The 15,462-nt window shown below is 36.0% G+C and overlaps 1 protein-coding gene across 1 annotated transcript; it reads left to right on the top strand.

The window, feature by feature from the left end:
• Positions 1 to 7,968: 7,968 nt before the first annotated feature.
• On the top strand, positions 7,969 to 13,346 carry LOC145778497 (uncharacterized). Its single transcript, XM_082589982.1, has 3 exons — positions 7,969 to 8,088; positions 9,391 to 9,795; positions 10,751 to 13,346. Exons 1-3 carry the CDS (start codon positions 8,081 to 8,083, stop codon positions 11,421 to 11,423), a joined length of 1,086 nt encoding a protein of 361 aa, XP_082446108.1. The 5' UTR covers positions 7,969 to 8,080; the 3' UTR covers positions 11,424 to 13,346.
• Positions 13,347 to 15,462: the final 2,116 nt, after the last annotated feature.

The raw sequence follows: 15,462 nt of genomic DNA, 5'->3' as shown, positions 1-15,462 counted from the left end.
TCCGACAACCCTAAGGGTTTAATGGAACTCTGGTTAAGATTCACTGTTTTAAATTGTTCTCACATCGTTTGCAAACTTGAAAGCAAACAAGTTAATATTTATAGATTCTACTCACCTTCGTTTCGGGAACGTTTGGCGAACAAGCAATGAGTTGGAAAATTACCGATAAGGCCTGTTCTGTTCAAGCATCATATGACGTCACTTTTTGCTTTTCTTCATTCTCCCTATATGACGTCATAGCTATAGCCTATGACCGGTTTTGCCAGTCTAAAAAAGCAATCGGATAAATCCGACACAACTAAGGGAGTCATCTGCTAGTTGATCCGCTACATGATGTCCGATGTGTACCCTCTGATGACATAAAAGTTTAATAAATAATAGTGTTTATTTAGTTTAAGACTTCAGTTGGGTTGTTCAAGTGCTGTATTGGCTGACATCTTGCTTACAGGCTATTTGAAAATTTGTTCCTTTCGTTTGTTTTGGATGTTTTTAATGCAAGATTTCCGTTCATAGCAAAACCTGTGGGAGTAATTTCAAAATCATCCACTCTAAACAGTTTTTATGATTTCTTGCAATAGTTTGAAATTTCCATGAGTTTGGGAGCCTGTGATTGAAAAACTATTTTTTTGTTATATCCAGTATTGCAAGAATGGAAACGTCGATGAACATCGAACGAACATGACTGATTTTGTTTACTTATGATGTTTAAATGCTCGGTTGCATCCTAAGTGAAGGATCCTTGTATAATTTTTCATTCTCAATAACATCGAGGAACCAGAACAGAGGTTGCGAGACATTAGCTCCTATTTCTTTAATTACGCAAGTTGTTTGTTTTTGTTTTTGACTTTTAAGATATGGTGACGGACACCTCCTCATTGTAGCAGACAACCGATAGGCCTATTCCTCGGACACTTTTGAGATATTGAACATTGAACAAAAATTTCAACTTCAGTGAGATATTTCATAATATATATTAATTGAAAAACTAACACAAAGCTAAGTTTGAAATGAAATTGGCTATCAAGATGAGTTTATGATTCTGCAAAGGCATTCTCCACAGGCGTTTGCAACGTTTTAAAAACTATTAGTAAGTCATATGTGCCAAGTCTACAATCATCCTAACTCTACAGTGTAGATAAAAAAAATGTTTAAATTTAATAATTTTTGCAAACAAGTTTGCAGAAGCAGTTTCGAAACTTTAATTTTGACGTTAAAAAGGATTATCTTCGACCTATAGATTTTTAAGTATAGGCTACCTGCTCCCCTTTCATCTCTCTCGTGACCACAGCCACGGACAAAAGCACCTTATTAAATGTTTAAACTTCAGCGTTACGCATTTAAAAAGAATTTCAGAGCATCGTCATTTTCAGCTTAGTTTGTGTTGGTGATGGTCATGTTCGATTTCAATGTGATGTCCGCTTTCTTGGGCTAAAATCCTAAAATTGTTTGAACGAGGTAATTCCGTACAAAAATAGCCACTCGGACAGTATTTAAATAATTTTTGGTATCATTTTCAAATACTCTAAAAATAGCACAAGAACATTTTAAGCTCTTGTTCAAGCTGCCCGGTTTTATTTCCTGTATTCTTGACACCATAATTTTTTGTCAACTGGCGATGATTTTACAGATAAACTACATTATATTGTAGCTTAGTGGTTGCCAATCTTCTTGCAGTCACGAATATCCTCCAAAGAAATACCAAGGCTGTGAACCCTTGTGCTTCTTGAAGTGACCTTGAAGATTTCTTTTTACAAGTTCAAAAGTTAAACTTTAACATTTTTTAAAAATCAATTTATTTACTGACCCCAAAGGGGCCTCAAATTTTAAATTGAAAATAGTGGTTGTTGCATAGTTTTTAAACTTAACATTTTATTATTGTTTTTATTGTAAACAGCGCTAAAAATATTCAAATGACTGCCTAAAGGTATTTGGAGAGTTTAAATTTTTGCTTATATCTCATAGGTATAAATTTTCAAACTAAGGCATTTTTGATTTTTCTAGTTTTAAGATGAATAAATTTATAAATAATTCCTTGATACTGTACATTTTATATAATTTTCAATGAGAAAAAGTATTTGTTTTGAAACAGTTGTGTGTGCTGCTGGATCTCATATGCCGAGATATCGAAAACGATGCGGTAGAGGCATAAGCATTTCTGCATTATGCATGTCGATTGAATCCCTGATAACAATTCCATTAACTTAGTTTATGCACGATGGACGTATTTAGTTTTTTAAACTTAAAGGAATTAGGGCACGATTTTCATTATTTACGTTTTAGTGACCTAGTTTCGATTAGTTGTGATTGGCCTTAACAAAGACGTATCTGCAACAAGAGATGAAAATTACGTTTACTAAGCCAAAAATTGAAGTAATGTATTTTGCTAGCACGCGAGCTTTCGCAGTGCTGGATAAACAATGTGATTGTTGTGTTTTTTGTTTTGGTTCAATGAGCACGCTGCGACGTCATCACAGACGTTGCAAAAGCAAAAGAGCGAAAGTCAAAATTAAAGGTTTTCCATGTTTCCCTCCTTCGAGGGGCGAGGTTTTTGCATATTTACAAAGGCTAGGGTTGCACTTCAAAACTTTGAAACAAGGGTTTCCAACCTTTTTTATCCTATGGACCCTTTTAATCAATTTTCAAATCTAAATTCCCTCCCTACAAATTTAGTTTGTTAAAAACTCGTTTACATTAATATATAAATCTAGGTTTTAGAAGAGAAACTAAACTCGCTCTTGTAATAAGCTCGTTAGCCTCTAATGTTCCTCTTCATACTTAAATAATATTAATGATGAACTTTGCTGAAAAATATTTTATTCAAACAATATATTCAATATATAAGAGTGAATGCATTTAACAGTTAATTGGAAGCTTGTGATTGTTTTTGTCTCGTGTCACGATTATTTCTATCTCTTACCAGAAAAGAGACTTGAGAAAGATTAATGACGTAGTTTATTGGGATATCAACGTAAAACAGTCAAATAAATGGTCGAATAGTTCTACTTGTGAGATGATAAATGAAAATTCTTGAAGGACTTTAACGAATGGTTTAACACTTCGAACAAATAATCAAAGCAACAGTGAATAGCAAGAAATTTCAACGCCTGTAACTTTTATAATCGACTTTAACGTACTTCACTCACAGCTTCTCATACAAGTCTAATCTCGATCACAACTTCTAACAGCACCAACTCTCATCTACTCGTATTCAATAACTTGAACTTCAATTCAACTTTCAATCTCAATAATCATCTCAATAATAATTACGCAAATTACGCCACTATTTATTGCTGGTTTGTTTTGACGAGTAACTTCCTGAAGGTACGATAATGTTAGGTCATAAATTAGTTACGTCATAAGAACTCATTGTTCTGGTCAAGTTTTACTACCCGTAAACATCTTTCTGACGTCATAACAACCTACTACCTGACAAATTGGTCGTTTCTAGTTGGAAAACCTTCTAGTCTTGCACGTATACAGAATCTTCTAGAAATACATTACATAATGATTTCGCAATTAAAGATCACTACAGGACAGTAACCGATAATAACAGTTGTTCGTAAAACAATTGTTCGTAAACAGTTGTTCGTAAAATCAATTTTTTGTAAAACAATTCTTCGTAAATCATTTCTTCGTATACATCAATTGTTCGTATAGTGAATTGTTCGTAAACAGGTGATAGGTCAATTGTTTGTGAACAATTTTTCAGTTGTTACTCAGGGGCGCCGGAAGCGGGGGGCAGAGGGGGCATCATGGAGGGACAGGGGGGCAATGGTGCCCTTTTAAAGCCATGTAAGCTACTGCACATTTTTCGCTATTCGCTTTTAGCCTAATTATAACACAGGCCAACAAAAAAAATTTGGCACAAATAAAGATGAGAGTCATTTTAAAGTATTTCAATGCCCCTGATTCCGAAAATGCACTTAGTTTTTTTCGAATTGGCTCTAGTTTTTGAGATATTTGACAATGAAAATATTTTTGAAATCGTTAATCAAAAGCTTTCAATCAAAAGCTCAAAATAATATTTACAGCACAAATTCTGCAACACAGTAGGTTACATCATTATAACATAGCATGATGTCCTTCTTTGTATACCGGACACTTGTATCATTACTCGATAGTGAGCTCATAGATGAGCATTATCGCTATATCTTATCTTAAAAGCTTTAAAAAAATTGGCCTTTCAGCAACAAAAGTGCCCCTTTTTCATAATCCTGCCCCCTCCAGTTAAAGTTGTTTCGGCACCCCTGTTGTTACTCGTGCAGGACATTTCCTTTGAAAATGCTCAAGTTTCCAATAAGTAGTTTCTTGCCCTTGTGTGTTAAGTGCGCTATAATCTTTGTAATAAAGCTGGCTACCATACAAAAGTTTTAGCTTTCCTTTTTCGCTGCCATTCTGAATCAGGGACTCTAGTCTACACTCTGTCTGCTCGTCTACAGCACGTCACATCTAGCACATCTCTAGCATATACGCTACCCTAATTAATTTTTCGTAAGGAATCGTAGCTGTTTTACGAACAATTAGTATTACGGTCAATTGCATGCACGAAGAAATGCTTTACGAAGAATTGTGTTACGAAGGATTAATTTTACGAACAATTGTTTACGAAAAAACGTCGGACACCGTAAGAATGATACAATTAAAACAGTAGCGCTTGGTCAAAGACACATAATGTAGTCTGTCATGAGGCGACATCTCGACAACTCTGGAAGAATATTGGAAAGAGCACAACGAATATCATGTTCATTCTCTACGTCTAATCTGTTTCTCTGTTTTGTTTTTAATTGTAAAAGAAGTAAAAAAGCTGATTCGAGTGTTAAATTGTTAGGAAAAACTGTTTTACATCGCAAGTATTCCTCTCCTACTGTATCATTGTATCAGCTTTCGAAAATTCTTTGGGTGTAATTGCTCGCTTTCCCAAATCAGCCCTAATTATGACATTATAATACGTCGTATCTGTGACATCACAGATGCTTTGTTTACCCTTTTCATTACCTATCGATACTCTCAACTTTTGAGTGAGAGGTTTGAAGTCGCAAAGGTTTAGTTAGTGTGTGAAAACATATTAATTTAAAAATGCTTTAAACACGCTCTAAAGCTCTTGTCTTGGCCAACTTACTAGGCTTAAAAAGCTTTACAATCATAACACCAATTTCCCCCCTGCAAATTGCAAAATTCTCCAGCAGTGGGGAATTCCTCCCCCTCTCCGATTGGAAACCTCTGTATTACAAGGTGAATAAAACTTTAATAAACATCTGGTTCAATGAAAGTTTTACCGTATCAAATAAAGTGAATTAAGATTAGTTGAGCATACTTTTGTAGAAATTAAGTCAACCTTTTTTCTGAATCCCTGCTATGTTTAACTGTTAAGCATGTGTTGTTTTATCGCTGTGGTGGTCAGAAATAAAAACCAAGTAAACTGAACTGTTGGTAAGTTAGAAAAGTAAAGACGTTCAAAGATAGTTTTATATTTTTTTATTCAGACAGTTAGCCTACCAAAAGTTGATAAAACCTGGAAAATTCTGCACAATGTGACGAATCAAGTCGTATCTTTCTATAGCCATGGTTAAGGGTTATTTGAACAAAAATAAGTTCGTAATTACTGTACATTTCAAATACCTTTGCGCCGCTGCTGTTTGTATACAACTGTGTGCCTCTCATTTTGATATAATATATATTTTTTATGATTCGAGTATAGACTAGGGTTGCCATACCGTCCGGAAAATTCCGGACATGTCCGGAATTTAGGGTTAAATTTTGCGTCCGGGAGGAATTTAAAAAAATGCTCAAATGTCCGGAATTTTATGATGGGCGTTTTGGGGGAATATAAGATATATCAATATTTTTCTATTTACACAATTAAAACTGAACAACAGAAAGAATGCTGTGAATTTGCAAATTGTGAATACAAGAGACTTCTCTCTCATAGCAAGACTCGCTGGCTCTCCTTGTTTCTTGGAATTTCAAGATTGTTAGAAATGTTTTCACCCCTGAAGTCCTACTTTTTGTCACAAGAACATCCACCAATAGTTATTAAACGGTTCTTTGAGAATGAAATGATCGAGTTATACCTTTGGCATATGCACTCACTAATGTCCGTGTTTCATGGACGTATTCAAGTAGTTGAGAGAGAAAACAATTCCGTTGCAGAAGTGCTAGAAAATTTGGAGCTGGTTCATAATGTGCTTGTGGAAAGGAAGAATGAAAACTTTATGTCTTTGAAAGTTAAAACGCTTTTAGTTGAAAAAAGAGAAGAGGGATATGAAGATGAATGTAACAATTTTCTTTCCGAAGTTGCAAACCTCTATGAGAGATGCTTGGAGTACCTGTGCAAATGGATGAAACCAATGGAAAAGTTTGCTTGTTTTAAATGGATGACCTTGAACGAAATACCAAGTTGGGAGGATGTAGAGCCTTGCCTTGGATATCTGATTGGTAAGGGGGTTGATGTGGACGATGCAAAGTGCTTTGACCAAATCTGTAACTTGAAGCAGTTTGTGGAAAGTTACCTACAGGACGAAGAATTTATTAAATTGCCAACGCATAAGACATGGTGCAAATATTTCGATCAGTCTACGAACATCACATGTCACTCAGAAATTTTAAGGATTGTACAGTTTTTCTTTGCTGTTACATCCCACAACGCCAATGTAGAGAGAGTCTTTTCACTGATGCAAAGTCAGTGGACTAAAGAAAGAAACAAGTTGCGACTATGAAAGGCATATTGACTCTTCAATATAATTTCACAGATATGTGCTGTAATGAATTTTTCTCATTTTGAAATCACATAAGGCCCTATAGAAAAGAATTAGATTTTCAGAAAAATATGCATCGTCGGAAGAGTAAATTTGTAGTGACTTGACTTACAAGCGTGACTTTAATTTGTTTTAAGCATGTAATTGCTGTTCTTCCTTTTTCGGCACAACCTAATTCTCATTATTATTTTTCACTCTGAACTTGAGATTTTTTTCAGTGATGGTCCGTAGCTATATTTAGAAAGTGCTTACCCTGCCTGGTGTGAGATTCTGCTCGTGACAGAAGACAATACTTTTCATTTCGGTAGCCGGCGCTTTAGCATGAGTATCGTACAACTTTTGCAGCTTTAGCATTTCGATAGTGCATGGTCTCATGAAAATAGTCATGCTCTGTCCGGAATTTTGCTTTTTCAAATATGGTAACCCTAGTATAGACATTCTTGTCTGATGCAAATATAGAAATAAAAAAATAGTTTTTGAAGGGTGTAATGGAAAACTTACATAGCCCACAATATATTTTTAGTTTGTGTTTACAAAATATCAATAAACTGCTCCTTGTGGTCAAACTGTTATGACAAGTTTGCAAAACTATTGAAAGACTGCGCTTTGAAAGAAAAGAAAACAATGCTACGAAACTCCCATTCAAGCAAGGTAATTTTCATTACGTAAATAAAAGCACATGGTCACGTGAAAAGTATTATTCCTCAATAGGTACACAAACGAAACCTCTGAAAGGAAAAAGTTATGGGGGAAAACATTTAGGGACTTTTTCGATAAAAAGTTTTTCTTAGACTTGTAACCTTGAAGTTTGACAGTCTATAATTGTGAGGGCACTGGCCTCTTATCTGCCATACGGAAAGGTGACCATAAGGAAGCACTAATAATGTCATTAAAGCAGGACAAGCGCAGGAAGGATTCTGTAAAAAATGTCAATTTTTAGCTATCTTATGAGACTTGGTCTACACAGCAGACAGGATACTCTCATTTTGGTTTACTGTAAGGTCTCATCACAGTCTATTAGGAAGTCGTAATGAATGAATGATCAGCATATTGCAGAATATAGTGGACAGTAACGATAAAACAAAGTAGTTTGACAAGTTTTAGCTTTGACAAATTAGCGCGTGTCGTCTTTGATGATAGCCTATAGGTTTAAATAAAAACTGATGTAGGCTTACGCAACTTTAAACTTACCAAGGATTTGTATTGGAATCACAGCATACTGTTGATTGATTCATAAATTATAATTTTTTAAATGTGTACAATTACTGCATCTTGTAACTGATTAACACATTTGTAATCGCAACAAGACAACCAGATCGGGAAAAATGAACAGGTGGGTCATTTTGTCATAGCCGACTGGCGCTATCACTAAGCTAAAAATATTATGGACAGTAACGATAAAACAAAGTAGTTTGACAAGTTTTAGCTTTGACAAATTAGCGCGTATCGTCTTTGATGATAGCCTATAGCCGACTGAAGCGCGTCACTTCTGGAACGAAGAAGCTTCAAGAACAAGCGGCGCTGGTTCGACTCTCGGGGTGTGCGCTTGAGCAACGCACGTTAAGGACTGCTCTCCATTCAGTGGCATCTAATGGATGGAATAGTTCCCCGGCAACAAGACTTCACAAATCGGAAACTTCACTCTGTCAATCTCGGTGACCGGGCCTGCGTCAGTGATTCAAAGCCTCTACAAGTATACGAAACTGCCAGGATTAAGCTCTGCTAGAAGCTTTCCCAGTCCGAGGATAAAAAATTCAATCAATCAATCATTTTTGGGTGAGTAATATAAATAAGGAACTTTTTCAGGCATAAAATTCCTTTCTCCTGAGTCTGCTGGCCCCATGTATATGCAGGGGCTTCAAACCCTTGAGGCTCATCTTCATGTGGTCTTGAGTAGGACGACTCCAACTTGTAGTTGAAGTATATTTGTCTGTCAGCTATTTCAGCCATTATGTGCCGCTGTTTATCTAAAAGTGGGCTAGTGATTTTAACTTGGCATAAGCCTGTGCGACGTTCGAAAGGACGTGGGTTCGGCACCGTTCTAGAGCACGCGGCTGTGTCTAGGCAAATACACTCAATGGCAAGCCAAAAATAAGAGGAGCAGCTAACTCGAAGACTATATGTCACTTCGCTGCTTCCTGTCATCTGTTGTATCGCATCTGTGATCGCAGTGTACTGTATGTCGTCGCAATGGGCGCAAATAAAAGCATGATTATTATAACAAAAAAATGGCTTAAGCCATAGGGGTAAAGTATTAATGGCTGACTTTGTCTCTTTTGTTTTAGTTTGGAAGAGCCTGATATTTTCTGATTTCTGATTGAGCAAAAACTTAACTTTGATTCTTTCAAGTACTTGAGAAACTTTGCTTTGTCAAGTCTGCGTTTTTGTGTCGTCCTGTTCTGTTGGCCATCTGGCTTTACGAATATAAGTTATGAACTCGGTTCTGACAGATTTTTTATCGTTGCAGATGTAATAGGCCTACATTGTCGATGCAGATTTAGTCAAGAAACATTTGGATTTATTGTGGCTTACCAACACACACCACAAAATACTGTAATGAGTGTATGAGCAAGTAACTTTTCAAGACTACCATTTTATTTCATAGTTGGTTTTATCATCAACTCTTTTTCTGCAGAAAAGGTCAGCTACGTGTGACGTCATCTTTTGAAGACTGGAAAGTGATCAGAGACTGCTACGTAATGTCCTTTCACAATTATCCCCTCTACGAGCACATGGTTCCAGACGCATCAAAGCGAGAAGCGTTTCTTCGCGCCTACCTCGATGCTAACTATGAAGTAACGGTCGAGAGCGGTCAAGGGGTTCTGTTGGGTATGTGGGTCCCAGAAAACGTGTCAAACAGCAATAATGATCGCGGCGTTCAAGCTTTTGCTTGTAACAAATTAATCGGAGGAGTCTTGATGGTTCCTCCATCAAAGAAAGGAAGGGGATGGTCAATCGACAACGATGAACCGTATTGGAGAGCTTACGACAAGCACAACTTGGCTGAAATATCAGAAGAAGGATTGAAACGCGTAAAAAGGTATGATTAATTTATGATAAATTGATTAAAGAAATATTTGTATGATATTTTATCATCTTGTTGAGAAAATGGTTTAAAAACCTAAGGTCTTGTTAATTCATATTCTTATAGAGATTTCTTTGCAATCGCAAGACATTTCTGTAATCTTGTGAAACGTTGGAAATGACTTAGGAAAAGTTTTACGAAAAAATTATCAGGTGCAACAATTGAAATACTTGAGCTCTGAGCGTGAATATCTGGTCAGAAACAGCAAGGAAATGGCGGATTGGTGACAAAACCATTTATACAAAAATAAGTAGATCACAATAAAAAATATTGCATCCAGGGCCTTATAACTATTTACCAATCAGCCTTGGTAAAATTTGAACTACTTGTAAACATCATCGACCAACAAATTAGCCTATCGTTAGTTGAATGGTCAGTACAACAATGACGAAATCTAACCAGTAAATTACAATCAAACGGGTAATTTTAGGAAAGAAGCAATAGAAGACAAATGTTTAATTCTCTACTTGCGCAATTAACATCATAAACTTCACGCAGAAACGGACCATATAATTAATCATGATCCATCACTAGCCTGCGCTTTAATTATTATATTTTGTTATTGTTGTACTGACCATTCAACTGACTGTTGTCAGCAAAATAAAGCACAAACTAGTGATAAATCGTGATAATTGGATGGTAAGGGAATATTTGCTTTGCACAAACATTATTTTTATGGTCACTATTAAATTACGAACCAACACACTTGAATTTCTGAGTGTTGTGCATATTTTTGCCCCAGTTGGATGCTAACTAGCGTATCTAAAGTTCTCAACAAGCAATTGGGTTCTGCATGGTGACCTTTACATAAAATTTAAAACAAGAAACTTAAAAGTATGCCTGTATAATTTTATAGTTTTAATAGTCTTGTAATTTCGAGGTTTATTCTAACAACAATAATATCCTTCAGGTATGAAGCATGGGAAAATTCGTTTATTGCCCAAAAAGTATCACAAACACAAATTCCTATGTGGAACGGTCTATTTTGTGCCATTCTTCCGGAATACACCTCCAAAGGTTTGGGATCAGCAGTGTACAAGCAAGGAGTTGAAATCGTCTCTCAGCAATGGAAAAAAATAAAAATGTTGAGATCATCTGGAAATTTATTTTCAAATACAAGCGAAAAATTGTTTCATACTGTGAAGCCACATGTTGTTTCTGGATTTGCTGAAAAAGTAGATTTTTTGACAAAAAAGGAAAAGCACACGTACTCTTGGCTAAGCGGTCGACAAATTTCTAGCTCTCAACAACCAATGCAAACAATGCATCACCTGGACAATGAGAAGAGTATCCCTGCTTCTGTGAATAATCCCAGTGTCGAAATTCCGTATCCCAACACCTGTTGTTCAACTTCTCTGAAAACAAGCAATGCTTTACCTGCATTCAATCCGGTGATAATAGCAATAAGCCACAGTGAAAGATCAGCTAACTTTCACAAATCCAATAGCTACGAAACAATTAAAAAAATGGAATATTACAACGCTGAAGAGAATATGGCTAGAGTGGAAGTGCATCTACTTGCATTGGATCCATTTTTATCAGACAACATCAAAAATCTCAAGCTAGCCTTTTCAGAAGTCTAGCTAAAAAAATGCAACTTTTAGAATTAAAGTTTCGACAAAGTTGGCTACAAATTTGCACTTTCTTCGCATTGCGTTTTACTTGATTTACACACTATGCAGTATATGCACTCCCAATAACCGTGGTGTCATCTTAGGTTTGTATTTTAGACAATTTTTGCCTCCATTAGATGATTTTCTCTCACTTATTATTTTTGTGCTCAAAACCTTAAACCTTTGTACTTTTGATGCTGCGTTAGACATTATGTTAATTTCTGCTACATTTCTTCAAAAAATATTTTTTCACTGCGTTGCAAAACGTAACAACAAGCTTTTGTTGCTGTCAATTTGTGGGATTCAATTCTTTTCACTCCTGTGGTTGTACCATGGTTGTACCTCCCTGTTTGGCATTGTAATGAGCTTTTCAAGACAAAACGCCTTTTTGTGATTTATTGTGATGTAATGTTGATTGTTATTTAATTCCTTTTCATGGCTTCAGAATTTGACCACACCAATTCAGAAAACTATTAGTTTTGTACGTTAATTCAACGTCTCCAGTCGTCGGATACTAAGTCAATGTAGAAAACGAATGATTTGCTGGCTGGACGTTGCACCCAGCAAATGTACAAAAAACGTTGGAAACACTCATTGTCAAAATTTGTTTGTTGCGAGACATTCAATACAAGTAAAGGCAATGATATGCCCACCGTACAGCTATGCACACACAGTGGATGGGTGGTATGTTTATTCACTGCACGGAATGTGTGATTGACTAGCTGTCAATCGTTAAAAAGAACTATTGCAATGTGAAATAAAAATCGTAATTTATTTCAAGAATTCTGCTTTTTGTGATTTAAATTCTTGATTTCAACAATACATAATCTTGTGTTTTGTATGTTATGCTATAAGTTCGTACGTCTGTAAAGATTTACAGCATTCTTACAGAAAATTTTTTAATTTAACAAGCCATACGCAGAGGCGTAGTCAGGGGGGCAAAGGGGAAATTCCCCCCCCCCCCCCCCGAAATATTTTAAATGAACATTTCAACCTTTGTTGCAGCATCTTTTGACAGTTTTACAATTAATTGAGTTTAACTGTTGATTTAGGCTGAAAGTATTGTGCGCAATTTTGTCAGAATGCGCAATTTTGAGGTATTATTTTAAAATTTTTCTAGGGGAGGCCTCTAAGACCTCTTTCCGGGTGCTTTGCCTTCGCCGATTCGTTGCTGCGGTTATTGACATGTGCAATAATACTGATTCGCCCCACCCTCGAAATTTTGTGCTGACTACGCCCCTGGCGATACGTAACATCGCAAAATATGTTATCAATATCGAATCTTTTGTATACAGTGACAACGTATGCTTGCACCTATAGTTTACTTTTTCTGTTTTGTCGTGTTACCACCTGAGCGGGTTAAACGGTACCGGTTAGATATGAGATCTATATGACATAGTTCGAGGATTTGATTACTTTTTAATGGTTGAAAAAGGACTCAGTGTTCAGCCACAAGCTAACTATGTGATTTTAAACTTATGCAAGCTCCATTAAAATGTAAAATCGAATGTGTATTACATAAGATACCAAATTTGTTCCGGCCTTTATATAATGTGCGAGTGCAGTAAAAATATGAAGGTAGCTTCGCTATGCAGGTTGATTCAGTTTGTTATCTATGCAAATAACAGATATTTTGTTAATTAATTAAACTACCATTCAACGTTTTATAGGCAGAGAAAACTTTTTCTCAAACCGTAGAAAATTTCATTATCAGATCACCGCTTCAATGCGTGATGGAAATCTACAGATAAATCTGCATCAAGCATTGCAGAGTGCAAAATTTTGTTGTTTTTGAATTATTTTCATGCTTGCATCAATTTTACTTTTCATTTTACCAGTTGTATTGCCATTGGTTCATTGTAATTGTTTTAATACATAAAAGTGGAATTTGTTCATAAAGTCTTCAAATTCTTGTTGTTTGATAGTAGGAGATAGAAGAAAGTTTATTTTGTCTGTTGCGAGAGTAGCCTACGTTTGAATCATAAACAATACGAATAAAATAGCATCTAACAAAACTAGACCCCACAGCAAACTTTATTAGTTTTGATTTTGATTAAAATCTTACTAAAAGCATAAGGTTAACGTTGAGGCGTTTGCAAGTAATGCAATCTGGTAAATTACAACTATAAATTTAAAATAAAAACTACATTTGATTAGAAATTGCATCGGAAAAAATGCAGTTTAATAAACTGCAGCGACAAACAGAATACAGATGCTATAAAAGCAACATATTTCATATGCACCTTTCTTGACCTCTAGCGGTAAAGTCAACATTTTTATCTTTTCGCTGGGGGAGCTGTAGCAAAGGAAAAAGAATTTAAAGATCTACCTGGATGAGGGAATGACCATTTGACACCGATGGCAAAGATAAGGTGAGTTCCATACGCGATCGGAGAATCAAGAATGAGGGGAGATGAGAAGATAAGGTTCTCATTATAGTAATTCTTTGGCACTAACGGGAGTACAATGGCCAGTTCCTGGCACCGATGGTACACTGCTCCAAACCCCTACCAATGCCATGGCACTTTTATGTTAAAAATAGATCTTACATTTTTGCACTTACATAACATAAGTATAAAACAATGTTGTCATAATAATAACCGAATGAAAACTATAACAGCCTGTTCTGGTTGGAGAGTTTCGATGGAAATTTTCCATTCTTTTTACAGTAAATGGTCAAAAGACAGTTACCAACTCTAAAACCAAACAACGCACACAGTTTTCAAAATTACTTATTTGAGTTTCTTGAAATGAAATTTTGAAGTGTAAAATTAATCGTAAATTGACTTAGTCAAGCGTAGCGACGCCGATTCCTATGTTGGATTAAATTGCTTAGTAAACGCGACAGTTGCTTTGTGAAATTGTACCTTGGGTTACTTGTCTGTAATTTTACTGGTGTCATAATTCATTCAAGCGTAAAGGGCAAATTTAGGATAAACGTGATTTCAGCTTTGATTCCATTTCAATCAATTAACAAAGTGTCCGAATAAAATATTAGTCAAACGTTTGCACATAGCCTACTGTAAAACTAGTCTCACATAAAATTCCTTGATGGTTAAAAGCAGTGTTTTCAACCTCCTTTGTAGCCTACCGAGGAACACTAATATTGAAAAAAGTCTTGTGAAGCACCAAGCAAACTTTAGATAAAAATATTCACAAACTTAGTGAGAATTCAATGATTTTTGTATTTTTTTTATGTTATCCAAGATTTTTTTCTGTTGCTGCAATACGTGGTTGTAAACTACTAGTCCACAACCAGGTAAAGCTGCAGTAACACGATTTTTGCACTTCAATCAGCATTTGCACTTCATTGTCTCGCTCGCATCCTTTCTGAAGGAAGAAACTTTAAGATCAATAGCGGCGCTGGTTCGACTCTCGGGGTGTGCGCTTGAGCAACGCATGTTAAGGACTGCTCTCAATTCAGCGGCATCTAATGGATGGAATAATTCCCCGGCAATAAGACTTCAACAATCGGAAACTTCACTCTGTCAATCTCGGTGACCGGCCTGCGTCAGTGATTCAAAGCCTCTACAAGTATGCGAAACTGCCAGAATTGAGCTCTGCAAGAAGCTTTCCCAGTCCGAGGATAAAAGTTCAATCAATCAATCGATCGACCAATTTAAAATCATCTCTCGAGGCAGATCTGATTTTCAGACTAAGATCATGGAAGCCCAAACGTAACAATCCGTCTCTCAACCGGCAGTTATTCGCCTGTGGCTCATTGTTTCTTTTGTGTGTATTCTAATTGTTTGTCCAATGCCTGTAGTTTACACCTCATGTGATCTGTTTCCCACCGCACAATTTACTCGTAATCATTCTTGTGTCATTTTTTCAGTTTGTGCTTTTCAGTTCAGAGTGTCGTTAGTCGTTGCAGTTATAGTGCAAAGCCAAATTTATCTTACGATTTTTCATTTTATGTATATTGCAGAATGCAGATTTAATTCCTGATGAGGACACATGTATGACGTACGTGTAGAAAACGTTTGAGTTTATTTTAATTATGTTATAT

This window comes from Aplidium turbinatum, chromosome 10 (genome assembly GCF_918807975.1).
Source record: "Aplidium turbinatum chromosome 10, kaAplTurb1.1, whole genome shotgun sequence".
Classification (NCBI taxonomy): domain Eukaryota; kingdom Metazoa; phylum Chordata; class Ascidiacea; order Aplousobranchia; family Polyclinidae; genus Aplidium; species Aplidium turbinatum.
This window is presented reverse-complemented; position numbering and strand designations above follow the sequence as displayed.